This window comes from Cyprinus carpio, chromosome A25 (genome assembly GCF_018340385.1).
Source record: "Cyprinus carpio isolate SPL01 chromosome A25, ASM1834038v1, whole genome shotgun sequence".
In the NCBI taxonomy this organism is placed as follows: Eukaryota; Metazoa; Chordata; class Actinopteri; order Cypriniformes; family Cyprinidae; genus Cyprinus; species Cyprinus carpio.
Genome location: NC_056596.1, coordinates 14207949 through 14228899, shown reverse-complemented (window position 1 = coordinate 14228899; position 20951 = coordinate 14207949). Strand labels below are relative to the sequence as shown.

The following is a 20951-nucleotide window of genomic DNA, read 5'->3' as shown; positions in this document are numbered from 1 at the left end:
ATGGTCAGTGGCCAACAAGATATTTCTAAACACACACATATATTATTTTATTTATTTATATATATATATATATAGTTTATAATATAAATATTTTAAAAAGAAAAAAAAAATCCAAATTTTGACTAGTAGTGTGTGTATTTATCTTAAGAATGAATGATTATTGAACATATATCTGAATGTTGATCCATAATGAAACCCAGTTCCCCATCACCACTCAACAGTTCTCAACAGTCACTAGAGCAGTAACTCATCTTTTACCACGGTACAGTCGTGTTAATACCACAGAGGGTACATTCGTGCACTGACATGCTATTTCTGTCTCGTCACTACAATATTGAAGTCACCTACAATAATATTTCACAGTTCCCCAAGCTATGGAAAAATTACTCTGGTACATGGTATTACCATAGTAACGTTACATGCCCAAAAACACATCCATACCGCGGTAACGTACTTTCAAGACGCGCATGCATGTCTCTGTCAGTAAATATGCGACCGCTGCAGGTTACAAGACCTGATTGAGCTCGGCTCTATCGAGCTCTCACTGTCCGGACAAACACAAAACAGCGACGCTTCCCCGGTTCAGAAAACACTCTTGGGTCGCGCGAATTTTCTACTAGTTTCATAATAAACCCAGCGCTTCAGTCCAGTTAGCAAACTGCAGCTAACCCGCTCGTGTAGCCTGCTAGCTCCCTGCTAACCAACAGCTCAAAACAGCTGCGGTGCAACGCTACAGGCCTCATCTGTGCCCTTCGTGGCGCGCAAGACAGAGCTGAGGCGGGAACAACAGGATGGGGTGTATTTTTTTTCTTTACTGCGAAGTGTTTTGTTTAGGGCTGGAGGTGTCGCCTGTCTGAGGGGTTTATATTACCGTGTGAATGATGAATTCTCGTGTTGTTTGTAAGGATCCGATAATGGCGTCCTTCCTCGCGAGAGAAAAGCCCGAGCCGCTCGCTGCTCTCACTGCGCATGCGCTGTTCTACGACGGAGAAATAACAGCTTTAAAGTATTCAGGTTTATGAGTTCTCTTTTTATGTAATTATGTAAATACTCTGGGAGAAATCTACAAAACCATATTATTTACATGTGCCATGATTTTTTTTTTACGTTATTTTTATTAATAGCACCTGTACATGTCATGAAGCTCATTTATCGTGACAATATCCTGCCGTTCTGATTGATTACTTCCATTCAAAGCACACATACTCATCTATCATCTAATCTATTCTCAAGTATCACTCACTTTTGTACGTGGATATGGTAATCATTCAGAACAGAACATTTCAGATTAAAGGGGGTAGATTACTGACAAATAATTTTAGACGTTTCCTCAGATTCCTGTAAACTTAAAGGAAGAGTTCAGTCAGAAAAATAGAATTTGCTGAAAATGTGCTCACCCTCAGGCTATCCAAGATGTAGATGAGTTTGTTTCTTCATCAGAGAAATGTAGCAGAGAAATGAGCATCACTTGCTCAGCAGTGGATGCTCTGCAGTGAATGGGTGCCGTCAGAATGAGAGTCCAAACAGCTGATAAAAACATCACAATAATCCACACCACTCCAATCCAACAGCTAATGTCTTGTGAAACAAAAATCTGCATTTTAGTAAGAAGGAAATCCATTTCAACCTTTTTTATTAACTTCAAACTGTTGCTCCTTGTTAAAGGTTGAGTATTTTATCGATAATATTGATTTCTCCAGTGAAAAAGTTATCTTTTGATGCACCTTAATGATGGATTTGTTTCTTCCAAACACGCAGATTTTCAACAAGACATTAACTGTTGGACTGGAGATGTCTAAATTACTTGTGGATTATTGTGATGTTTTTATCAGCTGTTTGGACTCTGATTCTGACGGCACCCATTCACTGCAGAGCATCCATTGATGAGCAAGTGATGCAATGCTACATTTCTCTGATGAAGAAACAAACTCATCTACATCTTGGATGACCTGAGGGTGAGTAAATTTTAAGAAAATGTTCATTTTTCTATTCCTTTAGATAATAATAATAATAAAAAAACATTATATTAAATAATAAACAATATTATATATTAAATAAATAACAAGATGAAGTTGTACTGAAAAATTATCTTTAATGATGATAAATGGTATCATTTGAAGAGCTTTTGATCTGGGTCGGGCTGAACGACTAGAAATTCTTCCACTGGAGCCGTTGATCCAGATTTCCAACAGCTGTTTCTGCAAGTGTACACAAGAACTGTTCCGAACTCCAGCGAGACGTCTGAGAAAACAAAAACAATCACATCTTAGAATATTAACATAGAAAAATATAAGTACAGTAAGTTGTACAGTCAGCCATTCATTACCACAAAATATATCCTGACAGGACGCAGGATCAGAGGGTAATTTTGAGATAATTACTAATAACTGTACATTGCTCAATATTTTACAGCTGCTTACCAAAATAAATCAGTAAAAGGACATGAAATATTGCTTTGAGTTCCCACATTTTATATGTGAAAATAAATGTGTAAATAAAATAAAATAAAAATGTTGGTTTTAAGTGTATTGTAGAACATCTGTACTTACCTGAATTTGTGTCTGCACTACTGAGCAAACTGACCAATGCTGGCATGAGCTGAAATTCGAAAACTCTCGGGCTGCCACAGTGAGCACAGCACGGCACCATCGGACTAACACCGGAGAGAGGCTCGGTTATAAATAGAGGTGATCCGGCCCAACTGTATCTGTAAGGTGAGAGGTAACACATTAGATTAAAACTTGAGTAAATAATTGGGTGAATAATACAATAAACAGTTCATGATAGTTATGTTTCAGGATGGGCCTTCCTGCTTTTTTCTAAAAATCATGTAACATCAGTCAAATTCATATGAAATCGTGTTTGACAGTTGCATCTCTAGACTCTGCGTAATTTTTTTATCCCGCTCTCCTTTTCTCCATTTTTAATCTTATGAACTGAATGTGAAGTAATGGTTCCTGGTTCATTAAGAATCAGACTTAACTGATAAATGACTGATGATTCATTAAAGGAGTCGGTGAACTGTTTCAGTGATTGATTAATTAAACGGGACATCGGATGCCCATTTTTCACAAGTTGGTATGATTCTTTAGGGTCTTCATGAAATGGCTGTAACATACTATGGTTAAAATTCCTCGTGTAAAACAACACCTTTTTACCTTGTCAAAAACAGCTCTGTTCACAGCGAGCCATTTCGGTGCATGTCTCTTTAAATGATAATGAGCTCTCCGCACCCCGCCCCTCTCTTCAGTGGGGTATGGACACAAGACATGTGCATATATCCATATATGGCTCGGAGGTGGTCTTTTTTAAATAGCAAGCTATCTACATAGAAACCAGTGCAAATTGAAACTGCTGGCTGGATGACACAGTTTTGGACTCTGATAGCTCATAACAAACTGGCTGTGGGTTTTCTTTTCAGCTTTTCTGAGCTGCCAGGCACGCCACAAACCTGACTTAATGCAAAAAATTTCACCCAATGTCCCCTTTAACAGAGGTAGCTTGATTCAAAAAGTTGACTCTTAAATGACTCTTGAGGCTGTTTTGTGAATCATTTAACTGACTCCTTAAAAAAAGAACCAGTTCGTAAGAGTCATTTGTTGCTGAATCAGACAACTCGGCTCATGTCGTGTTCATTGCTGCTATAGTAAACACTGCCACAGTGTTGCCTTAGTATCACTATTATTTTAAATTCACATATATTTATTATTTTAAATTATTAAATTATTTTCTATAAATATTTTGAATATATTTTAAATTCATATATACTTATACAATACATATCTTTTTGCTATTATTTTAAATGAGATTTTTATATATTGTTTTCATTGCAATTTTTTATTGTGTGATTTTGTAATTTCTAGCTAGTTTGGCAACTAGCTGAATTATTTTATTTCAGTTAATGCTTATTTTATTTCAAATAATGAGATATTTTTTCATGGTTTTAGTTAGCGATAATAACCCTGCACTAGCATGCATGCTAACAAGATGAATTGTGATAAAATGCACATCAACACAAAGTTTTCCCAACTGAACATTTTAAATAATTCTAGCAAATCTGTCATTCTTTTGACCATTTTAGTTGCATTCTGGAGCATTTTACTGAACAGCAGTGTAAACGTATTCAATCACCGTAACACTTGTTCAGGACAAAGAGAGATTTTCTTCATGAAATTGGTGAACACTTCATCACCATGCTTGACCGTGGCCTTCTCGTATTCCTCCCGAGTGGCTCCCCCACTTTCACAACTGAAGAAAGTGAAGAAACTGAGGTGACTAATAGACAATTTACACATACATTTATCCATGCAGTGAAGCATTCATCAGCGATCACTGTAGTTTCTGTTGTAGAATCGATCCTCACCTCTGAATCTCGGCGACAATCACTCCCTCCCTCTCCTCATACGCTCTAAGCAGTTCGTTTTCATGATCCGTATCAAGAAATCCATCCAGGTCTGTTTCCTCCATAACGCTTATGTAGAACGGCTGGAAAACTGGCACATCGGTGGGTTGGAGTGCACTTTGGTGATCTCCATCAATGCACAGGTCCTGAAGCCTGCTGCTGACATCATTTCCGTCACCGATACGGTCATTTGGTGTTTGTACGTCGCTTTCAGCCACTTTCTCTTGCTCTTCATCGTCCATCCCCCAATCATCAGCTTCATCACACCAGTCTGTCCTGGACATTGCAGATTCTGCACATGGCGTGGTTTTGTCGTCTTGTCTTGGTTTGATGTCATCCTCCAAGCACTGAGAGCGCAGGACAATCCAACTAGGTATATATACAGGCCACATGGTCAAATTGTCCGAAAATTCACCCTAAAATGAAATTTTTGTCATTAATCACTTACCCCCATGTCGTTCCAAACCCATAAAAGCTTCGTTCGTCTTCGGAACACAATTTAAGATATTTTTGATGAAAACCGGAAGGCCTGTGACAGTTCCATAGACTGCCAAGTAAATAACAGTCTCCTCTGTGTCTCTCCATATCACCGTATGCTGTGTATGTATCATCCGCGCCACAAGTATGCGCTGTTTCTACGTGTATTTAGCTTTGATTTGAAAGAAAACATCGCATCCTTGTGGCGCGGATGATACAGAAGAGTATACGGTGATATAGAGAGACACAGAGGAGACTGTTGACAAAGGAATTGTTTAATAAAGTCGTTATTTTTGTTTTCTTCTCTTACAAAAAGTGTTCCTGTCGCTTCATATAACCCAGATTGCACGTCTGATGGCAGATGGAGTATTCTGATGACGACTTCTATACCTTTCATGGACCTTGACACTGTTATTTATTTGGCAGTCTATGGGACAGTCAAAAGCCTCCCGGTTTTCACCCAAAATATCTTAAATTGTGTTATGAGGACAAACTGAGTTTTTACGGGTTTGGAACGACATGGGGGTAAATGATTAATGACAAAATTTTCATTTTGGGGTGGAGTATCCCTTTAAGGAATAGTTATGTAAACAGAACACATTTGAAATGTAAATAATGCCTTAATTTAAAATGACAAGCTGTTACCTCTCTGATTTGCCGCTGCACTGTGGATTGGTGCAGGCAAATACACTGATGGTTCTGTGGTAAGGAGACGCTGCAAGAGGGCAGTAGACCTGCACGGCGTGGGACAGGCCTCTCTGACACACTCTGCATAGGGGATACTGGAGTGTGATTATCGGAAGCAGGTCCTGCAATGATAAAAATATAAATTTATGTCAAATTAATAAAAACTTTCAATTTAAACATCATCCCTTGGATGCATCCATACAAATAAATTATTTTTTATAACATTAATAACAATAAAAAAATATAATGTGCCTTTCTCATACACAAGTTCTACAACGTTTCAGAATACAAAATAAAAATTAATACATAATGTATAATAACAATAGACACAATAACTTTACTCATCTTCATTTGATTCATACTTATTTTAGATATTATGCATACCTATTGTGATAATTGCATATTCTGTAAAACTTTAATATACTTAGAAATACATATCTTGTTATATGTTCTAAATCTCTATAAAAAATTCAAATGATTGATGTTGCTTTTTTTTTGGCAAGGCATTATATTCACAAAATTAGAAAGCACAGGTTTCATTTGTTTGTGATACAAACCTTAAAACATATATAGTTATATATATGTTATAGATTATATTAATACTCCTTGAAACTTTTTGTCAGTCAACATGCTTCTCTGAACATGTGGCAACTAAAACTAATCGACACAGGTCTGTATTCAGTAGACAATCAGAAATGATCTGTCTGATGCAAAAGATTTTAACAGTAATGCAAAATGACATTTGATTCAGATAAATGGAATACACATATAGTTTGAACAACTTGCAAATATGATTCTATGTCATGTACTGTATAAATACTGAACATGAATGTTAATTTTGCTCAGTTTAGCTTATAGAATATCAATTTAATTATAATGACTTCTAATACTTTCATACATTTGAAAAACATTATGATCATCATGATATCCGTAAATCAGATTTTGATTACTTTACCTATGTATTGTCCACAAAATGAAAACAGCACAAAATGCTTATTATTTTGATATTATATATTATAATACTACTTTCTGAGAAATGCATTAACTATAAAACCTGTGATTTTTAATTGTTTACCATTATTAACCATTTAATTGACACTTAGCTCATTTATAATTATATTTGTATTATATATTTGCTACTTGTCCTCGTGCAAAAAAAAAAAAAATGAATCATTTGAACTGCACGACGCGCGCCCATATATTCAAGTGAATATTAAAATGATTCAGACTAACTCGACATTCAAAAGAACCGAGCCAGCCAGGAGTCGAACCTAGAATCTTCTGATCCGTAGTCAGACGCGTTATCCATTGCGCCACTGGCCCAATAGAACATTATAGTAACATACGGGAACTCTGACTATAGCGACAATGACGATTGAAATTACTTTATTACAACAATCCCAAAATATTGTAATAATAATAATAATAAAATAACCTCATTGTAACACACAATAAATGAAATAAAGTCGTTTGTCATGACAGAGATTAATCTTACATGTGCGAGTTTAGTATGGTTAGCCCCCAACTGGCTAGCGATAGCCTACTTTTAAACACTATTTTTTAAATCTTTACTCACGCAAGCACAGAAATCTGATTTAATTTCGCGTACTTGTCAAAAACACTGTCTGTGTACATGAGGAATCATCTACAAGATAATCAAGTAACGTTATCTGTCAAGCAGAGACCTCAGCTAATTTCAGTTAGCATGACACAAACCCTGAGGACACGTAACGTACAAATTACGTTTCATTTACCGGTCTATCTCCAATTTTGTTCGTGCAATAAGATGTGTTTTTCTTCTGGTCAATAACCCCATCACATATTCCGATGAGGACTGTCTCGTGTATTGATGCTGCCATGATTAATAAGCAGAAATCTTCAGTCCATGTGCTTCTCTGAACATCAGGGGACCTAAGTTCACACTTCTTACTGAATCGTTTCGCTCTTAATCGTCTTAAAATGTGTTTTATCCAGTCCATACTGGTTCACAATTTATATTAATGCAGGAATTATATGTTAAATGTAAATAATTATGCATATACGTATGTAAAAATTATTAAAATGATTGCAATCGGCATTTGATTCTGGTAAATGAGCTTTAATACATTGTTTTACAACATGTAAATATGAACAAATGTCATTTAAATGTTAAATAAAAATATTGGTTTTGTCAGTTGCAAGTTATTCTATGCTCTATTTTATACAAGGGTGCGCATCGGGCCAGTGGCGCAATGGATAACGCGTCTGACTACGGATCAGAAGATTCTATGTTCGACTCCTGGCTGGCTCGGTTCTTTTGAACTTTGATTCGCGAGCCAACATTTTGCGGCCGCTGATAGACTCAGGCGTGGACACTCACACAAATGGGCATGTTAATATTCACATTATTTTAATATCATGTAAAATTAGACTTTTAAACTCATGTGAATTGATTTATTGTGTGCATGCGTTTCGCTTCGTTGTATCTTTAAAGAAAAAACGTTAAATTCTTTGCGAAACTAACTTTACAAACTACATTGACGAAAGAGCTCAAATGTTGACGCAAAACAAAGCTGTAGATTTTGAGTGCAAGTCTACTGCCCTCTCGCGGCGTCTTCCGAAAATTATAAAATATTTCATTTCATTAAATCATTTTAGCTATTTTGCTCTACCTTTTACATTTAGTGTTTGTTTAAATCGTACTTGCTTATCCGAAAGCTGTGACGTTTATCGTTGTGTTCCGGATAAACAAAACATATTTAAACAAAAATGAATCATCCAGTCAAGATATGACGAACGTGACCCAAATGAACTCGCGAATCGAAGTTCAAAAGAACCGAGCCAGCCAGGAGTCGAACCTAGAATCTTCTGATCCGTAGTCAGACGCGTTATCCATTGCTAAAATCAGTGGTTTAGTTTTGTGTTTGGATAATGGTATGTCGTGTAATTCTGTTTTTATAAGAATTTGCACGATATTCACGTTTGCATGGCATTAAAGGCACACTTTTTCATCATGTATCTGAACCGCAGCGAGTGAAGCTAAGCATCGCTAAGTTAACTAGAACTAACTTCCTCTTCTATGATTATGTGAACTGTAGGTCAATGTAATGTAGATATCAAACTCCTCATCGCGTCGTCATTATGATTAGGCACCTAAGGTAAAGGGACGAATTACAGCATATTATAACATCAACGATTTGATAAAGTTCATTGTGTTGCCAGATCCACGCCAAAATGCAGTGTTTGGTGAAGAGCAGTGCTTCTCAGCCTTTTGACTCCAAGGGTCCACTTTGCCTTCAACAATATTTGAAGGACCTTGACTTTGACTTTAAAATATATTCAAAACATTAACCACAATCTGGGTTTATGAAGCGTCTGGAACACTTTTTGTAAGCGAAGAAAACAAAAATAACGACTTTATTCAATAATCCTTTGTCAGCGGTCTCCTCTGTGTCTCTCCATCACCGTATGCTGTGTATGCTCTTCTGTAGCTGTGTCTCATTTAGAAGGCTTTGTCCTCTGGAGGTTGCATCCTCTGTAGGATGTGTATAGGAAGTGTCCTCAACCTAGAATTAAACGAGATGGCCTTTGTAGGACTGGCGGAAACGGAAACAGGAAGTATCGCGTTGTTATGCCAACATGTTTAGAGCATCGTTGCCCTCTCACACTATACTTAAATGAAGGAAATAATTTTACATATGAAATGTAATATAAAAAAAATGCTTCTACTTGCTTTATTTTGTTCAACTTTTGAGGAGCTACGTCGTATGTACAAAAGACATCTGTTAGAGAAAAAAAGAGGAGGATATTTAGGAAAAAGTTCATCCGTTTTTATCCCAGGCGATTTAAGGTACGTTAAAGGGATAGTTCACCCAAAAATCAAAATTATGTCATTAATGACTCACCCTCATGTCGTTCCAAACCCCGTGAGACCTCCCGTTCATCACCGAACTGAATCGTTTGAAACGGTGAAGGGAGAGCGGTTCGCGTCAACAATAAGCATTAATCCACAAATGACTTAAGCTGTTAACTTTTTTAACATGACTGACACTCCCTCTGAGTGCAAATAAACCAATATCCCGGAGTAATTCATTTACTCAAAAACAGTACACTGACTGACTGAACCGAGCCAGATAACGAACGAAACATTGACTCGTTCTCGAGTCAAGAACCGGTTGCATCGGTTTTCGGATCACCGGTAGTGATGGGAAGTTCTGTTCTTCTCCCGCGAACCGGTTCTTTTCGGACAGTTTGATTCAATAAACCGGTTGCCGAAAAGGGGTTTTCACCAGTTCTTTTGCGCTCGACGTAATGACTTCATTGGCGATGAATGCCCTTGATTCAAGCCTTCGGTTTACCCGCGCTCATAACATTAGCACAGAATCAGTTCAGAATCAATCACCCAAAAGAACCAGTTCGGTTCAGACGCGCTGTGTGTCAGTCTGCTTCATGCTGAATCACGCATGCGCAGTATCATCAGCTCCTCGGTTCTCGAATCGGGACGAGTCCGACAGAACCGGTTCTTGACTCGAGAACGAGTCAATGTTTCGTTCGTTATCTGGCTCGGTTCAGTCAGTGTACTGTTTGAGTAAATGAATTACTCCGGGATATTGGTTTATTTGAACTCAGAGGGAGTGTCAGCCATGTTAAAAAAGTTAACAGCTTAAGTCATTTGTGGATTAATGCTTATTGTTAACGCGAACCGTTTCAAACGATTCAGTTCGATTTGGTGAACTGGTTCAAGAAGATCCGGTTACATCGAGTGATCCGTTCGCGAACCGGATATCACTAAACTGCAGTGCTGTGAACGCGCTCATAACAGACCCGGGAGAGAAGTCACTGCTGAATAAAGTCGTAGTTTTTGATATTTTTGGACCAAAATGTATTTTCGATGCTTCAAAAAATTCTAACGGACCCTTTGATGTCACATGGACTACTTTGAAGATGTTTTTTGTTACCTTTCTGGACGTGGACAGTATACCGTACATACATTCTCAATGGAGGAACCAGAAAGCTCTCGGACTAAATCTAAAATATCTTATACTGTGTTCCGAAGAAGAACGGAGGTCTCACGGGTTTGGAACGACATGAGGGTGAGTCATTAATGACATAATTTTGATTTTTGGGTGAACTATCCCTTTAAGTTGTAAACACCACATCTGCGCTCGTGTTTACATATGCCGACGCCGGCATTTTTCAAATTAACGACAGTTGTTTACAGCGACGCAAAGAATTGTTGGTTATCTGTAGCAGCAAAGGATACACCTCATGCATCCTCCGAATATCTGTGAAAGAAGGGTGCATTCGAAGTGTCCTACTTGCTTTTTTGAAATGAGACTGCCTCATTAATGTATACAGCCTTCGAATGCGACCTCCAGAGGGCACAGCCTTCTAAATGAGACACAGCTTGTGTCATCCGCACCACAAGGATGCACTGTTTCTACATGTATTTAGCTTTGATTTGAAAGAAATCAGCACATCCTTGTGGCGTGGATGATACAGAAGAGCATACACAGCATCAGTGATATGGAGAGACAAAGAGGAGACTGTTGACGAAGGAATTATTGAAATCGATTGTTTTCTTCGCTTACAAAAAGTGTTCCCGTCGCTTCATATAACCCAGATTGCACGTCTGATGGCAGATGGAGTATTCTGATGATGTCTTTCATACCTTTTCTGGACCTTGACACTGTTATTTATTTGGCAGTCTATGGGACAGACACAAGCCTCCCGGTTTTCATCCAAAAAAATCTTAAATTGTGCTCCGAAGATGAACAAAGCTTTTACGGGTTTGGAATGACATGGGGGTAAGTGATTAATGACAAAATTTTCATTTTGAGGTGGAGTAACCCTTTAACTCATCCTGAGGCCATGTTGTAAGTTTGTTAAAGACCCATAGTGGGCCCTGGCTTATGGTTGACCACTTGCATGATTGCAAATGTATGAATCTTCTCATTATTAAATATGCAAATGGTACAAAACAATGATTACTAAAAAATAATTAATAATAACAATAATTAGAGATATAATTTTGTTTATTTAATGATTCTAAAACAGACAAAATGTTACACATTGAATAACAGAATATGAATAACAGAAATTCCTGAAAATGAATAACATGAATAACAAAAATTCATGTCCATGTTTTTATTGAACATTAAAGAATGTATAAAATAGTATAAGCTGCATATAGTATGTATATAGTACATATAAATGAAAACAAAATAAATTTAATTTAAAATAAACAAAATGTTTGAAATAGTTTTGGAAGAAGTAGAAAATCTACATTTCAATTAATTAAATATGAAGTATTGCATGTATAGCACATATAAATAAAAATTAAATACATATAAAATAAATACAATTTATAAAATAATTAGAATAAAAAATATACAATATTTTTTTTAAATGAAGTGTAGCCAGTATAGTATATGTAAATTAAGTTAAAATAAAATAAATAAAAATTATAATATATGTGTAGCATATATAAATGAAAAATAAATAAATAAATATAAAAATGATAAAGTGATTAGTTTTAAATGGAGTATAACATGGATATATATATATTAATTAAAATAAAATACATTCAGTAATTATAAAACAAATGATAAAATAATTAGTATAAAAACTGTAAAATAGATTCAGATGAAGTATAGCAGGTACAGTATATATAAATTAAAATAAATAAGGTATAAATTAAATCTAAAATTCTAAAATAATTACATTGCATTTTAGTATAAAGTGGGGTTGCTTAAAGGGATAGTTCAGTCAAAAATCAATATGATTTACTCACCCTCAAGCCATTCTAGGTGTATGTGAATTGCGTCTTTCAGACGAATCCAATCGGAGTTATATAAAAAAATGTCCTGACTCTTCCAAGCTTTATAATGGCAGTGAATGGGTGTTATTCAATAGTCCAATAGAAGTCCAATAAAGTGCATCAATCCATCATAAAAAGTGCTCCATGGCTCATGTGTGTCTGTAAATCTAAAACTCTGTTACCGCACCATACTTTGTTTTTAAACTGGTGGAATTATCTCCCACAACTAGATACAGGAAATGATGTCACTTTTCCTCACTGTTAAGATCTGAAGCACTGAAAAGTCTGTGTCCTCTCAATAAGAAAATATTTTAATCTAAAAAGTTCTTACACCAGGAGTTATTATATAAAGTGTCAGATCTGTTAATATCAAAAGGAAAACAGATTTTTTCATTGATCACACTTTGTGTTATTTAAAAGTCTTTTAATCATGATTTCAGTAGTACCATGTGGCTTCAGCATGTCAGTGGAGTTTTTTGGCAAAAAATTGTGGTAAATTAAGAAAATTGTCCTCTGTTACCGAGGTAGAGTAACAATGCTGACAATGTAGTAACAGAATTGACAGTCCATCAGACAATTCTGATACTTTACAATTCTGTTACTTAAAGAGTCAACTCTGTTTGTAAACTATTTTCACAAAAAAAACTATAAAATTGTTGTTTAAAATCTAATAAACGTTATTGATTTATTTATGCACCCTTATAATATTTCAACATTTTTTTTTTTAACTGGATATTGTACATAATACATTTTCAGATGAAAAATATTTGCTCCAAGTGGACGGTTCTGTGAAGACAGGTATTTTTTTTATTTATTTTTAAGGTATGCATAGGTGAAATATTATCTCAGTTCCAGGTGATGGAGTGTGAGGACTGTTTGTCTAATGAAACAAGAAGGATTTTTCCTGTTATGATTTATTGTTATTTCTACACATTGACTAATTTGTCCGTAACAGAGTTGACAAACAATACCATGAAGACATCTGTTTTTTCATTAAAAGTAAAAAAAAAAAAAGAAGTAACGTGTTTGGCAAGCACCGATTTATTAAAATTAAATATGTTTTCAATAAGACACTGGGGAAAAAAAAATCTGTTAGTGAAAAGTTTTTTTTTTTTTCTTAACTTTCTGCAATGCCAAATGTATCTCCAATTATATAATCAGCCATTTGACTAACCTTGAGCAAAGTAAACCTATAGTTTTAACACGGATTTAAAGAATCTGGCAACCACAGTTCCTATAGCAGGGTTCAAAGGGTGCCCAGATTGCGCATTTGTGTTGCTGACTGTGTGCAGAACGCTTGTGAACGCTCATTCTGCTGTGGGACTGAACACTCATGCGATGAGAGGCTCTGTCGTGCTTTCACTCTGCATCCTGATCCAGCTGAGTCTACAAAACACAGCGAAAGCAGAGGATGGTACGTCACATTAAAGCGCGTTTACTTGCACAACAATACGCTATCAGTCAAAAACACGCAAGAAGACTGCATTTACTCGAGCTGTGATGCACTTTGGCGAAGCTATCAAGGGTCAGAACGCAGCGCTGGTTGTAAATAGTCTAGTAAACGGTAATGGGGCGAAAGTGCACGTAGGTGTTGATCGTGTTTTGCTATTATTGGTAGTAATTGAAAGTAGTTGTTGATCGTGGCTTTTTATGATATTTGTTATATTAAAAAAATAATAACATGTGGTGTTTTTATATATAGGCTATTCATATATAAATTAAATCATAAAAAGGCAAGCATAATTATTAAATTAAATAGATATAAAATAATAAGTAATAAAAGAAAGAAAGTAATGAGTGTAAAATAATTTCCGATTGAGCATAGCAGGTAAAATATAGAAGTTTAATATAAAATAAAAGTATAGAATAATTAGTATAAAAATGTATTTACATTTTTTAGATAAATTATAGCATGTAGCACATATAAATTAATTTCATTTAAAATAAATGATAAAATAATTATTATATCGTTTCAGATGAAGTATAGAATGTATAGAACATATAAATAAAAATGAATAAAATACATATGAAATAAATTCACTTTATAAAATGATTATTTAAAAAAATATAAAATGCAATAAAATAAATAAATATTATTAAATAATTACTATAAAAGTGTAGTTTCAAATAAGGAATAGCATGTGTAGCCTATGTAAATGAAAATAAATTATTAAATATGAAATAAATAAAAAATATCAAATAATTAATACAAAAATGTATAAAATACCATGAAATAGCATGTGTAGCTTAAATAAAGTAGTTTAAAAAGTAAGTGAAATAAATTGATGAAATAGTTAGTATAAATAAATTGATTGTATTAAAGTGATAAAATAATTAGTATTAAGTAAATACACATGAATTGCCATAACATAATTAAATAAATTTCAATTAAAGATTTTCTGCTTAAAAATGTGCAGGACAATTACCAGCTTAAATATTATAAAAAATTTTTTTCTATTCATTCTATTACTATTTTAAGTATGTGAATTGCCATAACAATTAAATGTTTAAAGCTTTTTTTTTTTTTTTTCTATTTCTATACTAGTTTAACTGAAAATGAATAGTTTTTTTTTTTTTTTTTTATTTGTATACTTGTTTTGCAAACCAAACTTGGGGCCCTGAAGGGTGAATATGTGAAAGCGAAGGGAAAGGACACAGTTGTCCATTCCTACCTGGGCGTTCCCTTCGCCAAGCCGCCCGTGGGCCCACTGAGATTTTCTCCTCCCCAGCCTGCAGAGAAATGGGACGGAGTGAGAGACGCTTCAAAACAGCCGTTCATGTGAGAATTAAACCAAACGAATGCACCTGCAGATCAGCCGTTTCTCTTCAACACCTTGATTTTACATCAGACACTTGTGTTCCTCTCCGTCTTTCCCAGGTGTCTGCAGCAAAAGCAGTTAATTGTAGACTTGGCAGCCAATCTGTCTATGAATGTAGAGATTCCTGAGTCATCAGAAGACTGTCTATACCTCAACATCTACACACCCTCTAAACCTGGAGCAAATGACAAGTTGCCTGTACGTGTGACTGATTTGAATGAACTCTGTTGCATTTTCATGCATATATGTCTTAAGTGTTTTGATATAGTTGTTTTTCATGGTGCAAAAGTCATGATTTGGATTCACGGTGGAGGTTTTTCTTCGTGCTCTGCGTCACTGTTTGACGGACATGTTTTGGCTGCCTATCAGGATGTAGTTGTGGTTCTGATTCAGTATAGACTTGGCCTACTTGGATTTTTCAGGTAAAAACAAATCGACATAAATGAACATAAAGGTCTAACAAAACCCAAAATAGTTTATTTATTCAAGAAACCAATTTTAATAATAGGTCTGGCTTTTTCTATATTGTTTTATTTATTCCAGGTATTTCCAGGTATTAGAGTAACTGTGAACAATAACATATCAAACATTATTAAGGTTTAGATTTGTTTTGGCCGATTAAACTGACATGTAATCATGTTTTTGATGCTTCAGAATGTCTGATTAGTGATTGATACAGTGGCGTTGAGGCCTGAGGTCTCTGATGAGGCTGTATGATGATCTTCTGCCCTTCAGCACGGGAGATGAACACGCGCCAGGAAACTATGGTCTTCTGGATCAGGTTGCTGCTCTTCGGTGGGTTCAGGAGAACATCCACAGCTTCGGTGGAGATCCTGGATCAGTGACCATCTTTGGAGAGTCTGCCGGAGGAATCAGTGTGTCTTTACATGTAAGGATTTATAATAATAATAAAACAAAAAATTTCAAGCTCAAGGGGAAATGTACATGAATAAAGCATGCATAAAACGGTATACTGTACAAAAGACACTATACAAGACAGTAATAACCATACACACAGTGTCCTGGAGATATGCATGTTCATTCAGGTTTTTCAGGAGGTTTTTTATGAAAGAATGGGGAAGAGTCCCAATTGATGGGCATTATGAGTCTTTCCACCAGAGTCCTGCGGGCTCGTTCACAGACATCCCTGCACCCAGTCCCATTGTTGAGTGAGGGGTCTGTTGGATTATTTGTTAAATATGTGTCTGATTTGTCCATCTGTAATCTTGGTTTCTTAAATTAATTTGACGTTTTAATTGAATGACACTAAAAATGTCACGCTGTGTATTATAGTGTTTATTAATATTTTGATTTAGCATTTATTTTTAGATTTCAAGTAGTTTGTTATGTGCTATTGTCATTTTTATTTAATCTAGTTTTTCATTAGATTTTTTTATTTAGATGTTATTTATTTTATTTTAATATTATTATTATTATTATTTTAAATTGTAGTACTTTGACTTAAACTCCTTGCTAGGGTTACATTTCTAATTTTCATACATTTTTAAAGTTTAATCATCTAATATTTATATTTTATTTCATTTTAGCTTTATTTCAGTTAACATTTTTTATATTTTATATATTATAATATTTTCCTTACCCCTGAATGTATGTGTGTACACATTTTATTCATAATTTTCAAAAATGTGATATATATTTTACAGTAAATAGTATTTCATATTAACTATTATATATATACCATGAATAAATATAATTTCCTGTTTTATTTTCATTTCCTGACTTGGTGGACAGTGGCAGAATTTTCAAATATTTACAATATTTTTTGACTTAAAAAAAAAATAAAATAAAATAAAATATATATATATATATATATTTCAAAATGAATGATTCATTTAATGAGGCACTTTCCTCATTATGATATTAATTTTAATTCCGAAAATAAATGATTCATTTAATGAGGCACTTTCCTCATTATGATATTAATTTTAATTTTTAAAAATGAGGCATGATGCCATTAACACCAAAAACATTACCACCCCTTGTAGGGATATATTTTTGTTTTCTCGGTTACCCTACCCAACATACTGTTTCATAGGTTCTTTCTCCATTATCGGCAAACCTCTTCCATCATGTGACTTTTGCAGAGAGAGGTGTGGGGGAGAATGTGTGTTCGTAGTTTCTTTGTGCGTTATGGGAGAAATGGATGGTAGTTCTATGTCACAGGGAACTACTGTCCTAATCACTCCCAAGGTTTAAATGGGACAATGCCATTGCAGAGAGCGGTACTGAATAAATTTATTGTGTATTTAATACTTTTCTCTCTGGGATTGTATGAGGTATGTTTGTCTTTGTTACTTTTCTGTTCTACAAAGAAGATTGTTGACTGTGTGATGCAGCTGATAAATAAATTGGTACTCCTGTTGATTAAGATTGTTGACTGTGTGATGCAGCTGACAGAAGAAGATTATTTTGGTTGCAGTACTGGATTGTGTCATAGGTTCTTTCTTCTTCTTTCTCCATTATCGGCAATATGTTTTGTCTGTATGCTTGATTGTTTGTTTCTTTGTTGTTTTGGTATGTTGGATTGTTTGATTGTGTCTTTGTGTATATTTGATTATTTATTTGAATATTTTATGTGTCTTTCAATCTGTGACAGGAGCATACAGTCCACATGCTGGATTGTGTTTTGGAGTGTATGTGGATGTTCAGTTCATTCTGTGACATGTATATGAGATTTTTCTTTCCCACGAGTTTAACAAAGTGCCTCTGATCACCGGAATCACTGATGATGAGTGGGGATATGTGATGCCTAATGTAAACACTTTTTCACTTTGAAAATCTGTAAAGATATAATATTTGTTTTTCCAGAAATGAGAACTTTGGTCAGGATGTTACAGCACATTCATATGTAGCAAATGTTTTTCTGTAGTTCTTTTCACCTCCAGGATGGACAGATGGGATGGACATGGAGCAGATCTTGCCAATTCTGACCATGTTTAATCCTACTGTAAGACAGAATACTTTTATTTTCAATTTGACATTTTTATTTGCATAAAAAAGATATTAAAGGTATGATATTTCTGTTCGATTTTTCACCCCTTTAGCTTCAGGATCAGTTAGTTGCTGAGCTGGTTTTGAATGAGTATCTGGGCACATCTCCTGACAAGACCAAAATCCGAGATGGATTTCGAGAGATAATGGGGGACTTTATGTTCAACATCCCAGCTCGTAAACTGGCGAATTACCACAGAGGTGAGAATTTGTACAATGGGCTTTTGCAGAAGGCTGTTTCAGTGATACTCAAAGATAATTATACATTTTTCCCTTAATAGATGCAGGTGCACCAGTATACGTGTATGAATTCCAGCATCCTCCCAGTATACTTCAAAAGAAAAGACCCAGTTTTGTTGGAAGTGACCATACGGATGAAATTGTATTTGTTTTTGGTTCTTGCTTTGCAGATGGACATATAAAGCTGAAAGGTACAACACAAATAATATTAGGAAACAAAACAAATGGTTTTAGGGTTTTAGAAATACACCCTATAAAGGTGCATTTTTCTGCTAAATTTTGCAAACAGAAAATTGTCTATTATCAGTAGTAGTTTCGTTGATATATTTAAAGGGATACTCCACCCCAAAATGAAAATTTTGTCATTAATTACTTACCCGCATGTCGTTTCAAACCCATAAAAGCTTCGTTTGTCTTCGGAACACAATTTAAGATATTTTGGATGAAAACCGGGAGGCCTGTGATTGTCCCATATTCTGTCCAATTTTCATCTTGGGGTGGAGTATCCCTTTAATCACAACTGGATTGTATAGATAGTGGCCATCAATACAGAGTCTCTCTTAGGTTGTCTGTTTGATGTCTTTCTTCCTGCTTTATTTCAGAGGAACTCTCAGAAGAAGAGAATGAACTTTGCAGAACTGTCATGGCTTACTGGGGAAACTTTGCTTGCACTGGGTAAGCGATACTTACCATAAAGTCGATATTCTTTGGCTTTTCATAAAGAAAAAAATGTCTAGGTGATACAACTGCCCCGCTAACAAAAACTTCTTTGAAAATGGTCTAAAAGTTTTCCAAACCAAATAACATCTCGGGTTATGGCTAACCGAGAGGGAACAAGACACTGTGTCTTCTAGTGGACACTATGCGAAACGGAATACCCACTATGCCAAATCCTCAGTGCATGCATGACCACCTGGTGAGAGAGCACCAAAAAATAGCAGTAAACATGCACCGATTTAGACATTGGTCATGCCCCAAAAGTGTCTCCTAGAGGACGTAGATTGGAGTTCCCAATTGAAGGGAAAAATTTAAAAATGTCATGTGGTACGAATCTCCAAATATGTCCTGACATTCAGTCATTCAACTGAATTTTTTCTTGAAAATGGTATCAAAAACTTTCTAAACCATATGAACCCAACATGAATACAAAGAGTACATTTCTAAGATTTAGGCATATGCGTTTCAAACTAGATTTTAAAAACATCTTTCCTGGCGGCAGGTCTCCAAATGGTCCTGGTCTGACACACTGGCCTGAATACGAGGATGAGGCGGAGTATCTCGCCATTGGACTGGAACAGAAAGATGGGAAGAACCTGAAGGGGAAACACTATGCATTCATGACCCAGACACTCCCAGATCTCATCCGTCAAAGCCAAGAGAAAAGAGAGCGCTCAGAACTGTAAAAAACTCTGCTGTATCAGAAATGAACACAAAGCACTTGCATGTATGGATGACACACAAAAAAATTAACTGTGATTTAATGTAAGAATCGAATTAATTAACCTGAGAAAGTTTATTTTGGTGCTAAAGTTTAAATTTGATAGCAAATTTACAATTTGATCATATGACAAATAAATATCCAAGCAACTAATGAAGGCGAAATTAATATAAATTCTAATTAATTCCAATAATTTATATCAGCTGCCAGTAGTAACCGTAACAGAATTAATATTTCCATCAACTAATAAGTTCTCCAAGCGAACATTCAGTGTAATTTCATAACAACTTCATTTTCATATCAACAATTTCAGAAATGATATTTGCATGGCCATAGAAAATAACTTAAAGTACTGGTGCATTAGAGCATAACCAGATCGGATCGTTAAAGGGACACTGGTTTACAAGCAGTGGCAGAATCAGAAATTCATGCAATTAGTGCACAAAAGTTTTATTAACCAAACACTAACACATAACTAGTCTAAACAAACACATATATGGGGGGAAGGGCAAATGCAGCTGAATGAATGAAACCGTTAGAGAAACAGGGAATAAAACTATGAAAAGAAGACAGTTAACCACCTGAGTGAAACCATCAGTGCTGTTTTCCAGCGGGGTCTGCAGCTTCTACTAAACCTCGGTTTCGTTTGGTTAAATGTATGATTCTTGCACTGAGCGTCCGGATGCAGTCTCAGATGAAAGTCTTGATGGTTCGAGAGTTCCACATTCAGTGTTATCAGATGAGTAGTCATTGCTTGCCATGGTAACCAGAGGCCTGGTCTTCCTTTTTGGGGTGTTAGTTACTCTTCGGGGGTTGTCCACAGAACAAGTTTGGATTTTTGGCGAGGGGGTTTGCTGGATTATTCACTAAATATAATGAATAATTGTGTCTGATTGGTCCAAATGCTACAGCACTTAGAAATAAAAGTCGGAAAACATTCATGTTTTTCCTCCATTTTATTGAGAACAAACGAAGGCTAAAGCTGCAAACCTCCCTGAATTTGAATGCAACGGGGTGCATACTAGTCATGAATTTGCGCTTTTGAGATTTTCTAACTGGCAAACTTACATGGACGAC

The 20951-nt window shown here is 35.4% G+C and overlaps 3 protein-coding genes and 1 non-coding gene across 4 annotated transcripts in view; 1 reads left to right on the top strand and 3 right to left on the bottom strand.

Annotated features, from left to right (window-relative positions):
• The window catches only part of LOC109088276 (protein BANP), a 39294-nt gene extending 38302 nt beyond the window's left edge, over positions 1 to 992 (bottom strand). Inside the window, exon 1 of the mRNA XM_042715659.1 lies at positions 872 to 992. The gene's annotated coding sequence lies outside the window, so the exon portion shown is untranslated. The remainder of the gene's footprint in view (positions 1 to 871) is intronic.
• Positions 993 to 2075: 1083 nt separating this feature from the next.
• Positions 2076 to 7591, bottom strand: LOC109088260 (programmed cell death protein 2-like). The gene is made up of 6 exons (XM_019102431.2): positions 7321 to 7591; positions 5525 to 5688; positions 4364 to 4771; positions 4132 to 4248; positions 2550 to 2707; positions 2076 to 2241 (listed from the first exon to the last, which is right to left on the bottom strand). Exons 1-6 carry the CDS (start codon positions 7543 to 7545, stop codon positions 2111 to 2113), a joined length of 1203 nt encoding a protein of 400 aa, XP_018957976.2. The 5' UTR covers positions 7546 to 7591; the 3' UTR covers positions 2076 to 2110.
• Positions 6817 to 6889, bottom strand: trnar-acg. The gene has a single exon. It is a non-coding gene; the product is annotated as a tRNA-Arg (tRNA).
• A 6023-nt stretch (positions 7592 to 13614) lies between the features above and the next one.
• LOC109103438 (carboxylesterase 1D-like) lies at positions 13615 to 20813 on the top strand. The gene is made up of 13 exons (XM_042715925.1): positions 13615 to 13780; positions 14956 to 15144; positions 15244 to 15382; positions 15473 to 15606; positions 15920 to 16073; positions 17241 to 17276; positions 17412 to 17427; positions 17871 to 17959; positions 18075 to 18152; positions 18250 to 18397; positions 18478 to 18627; positions 19039 to 19111; positions 19656 to 20813. The coding sequence occupies exons 1-13, from the start codon at positions 13704 to 13706 to the stop codon at positions 19837 to 19839; spliced, it is 1467 nt and encodes a 488-aa protein (XP_042571859.1). The 5' UTR covers positions 13615 to 13703; the 3' UTR covers positions 19840 to 20813.
• Positions 20814 to 20951: the final 138 nt, after the last annotated feature.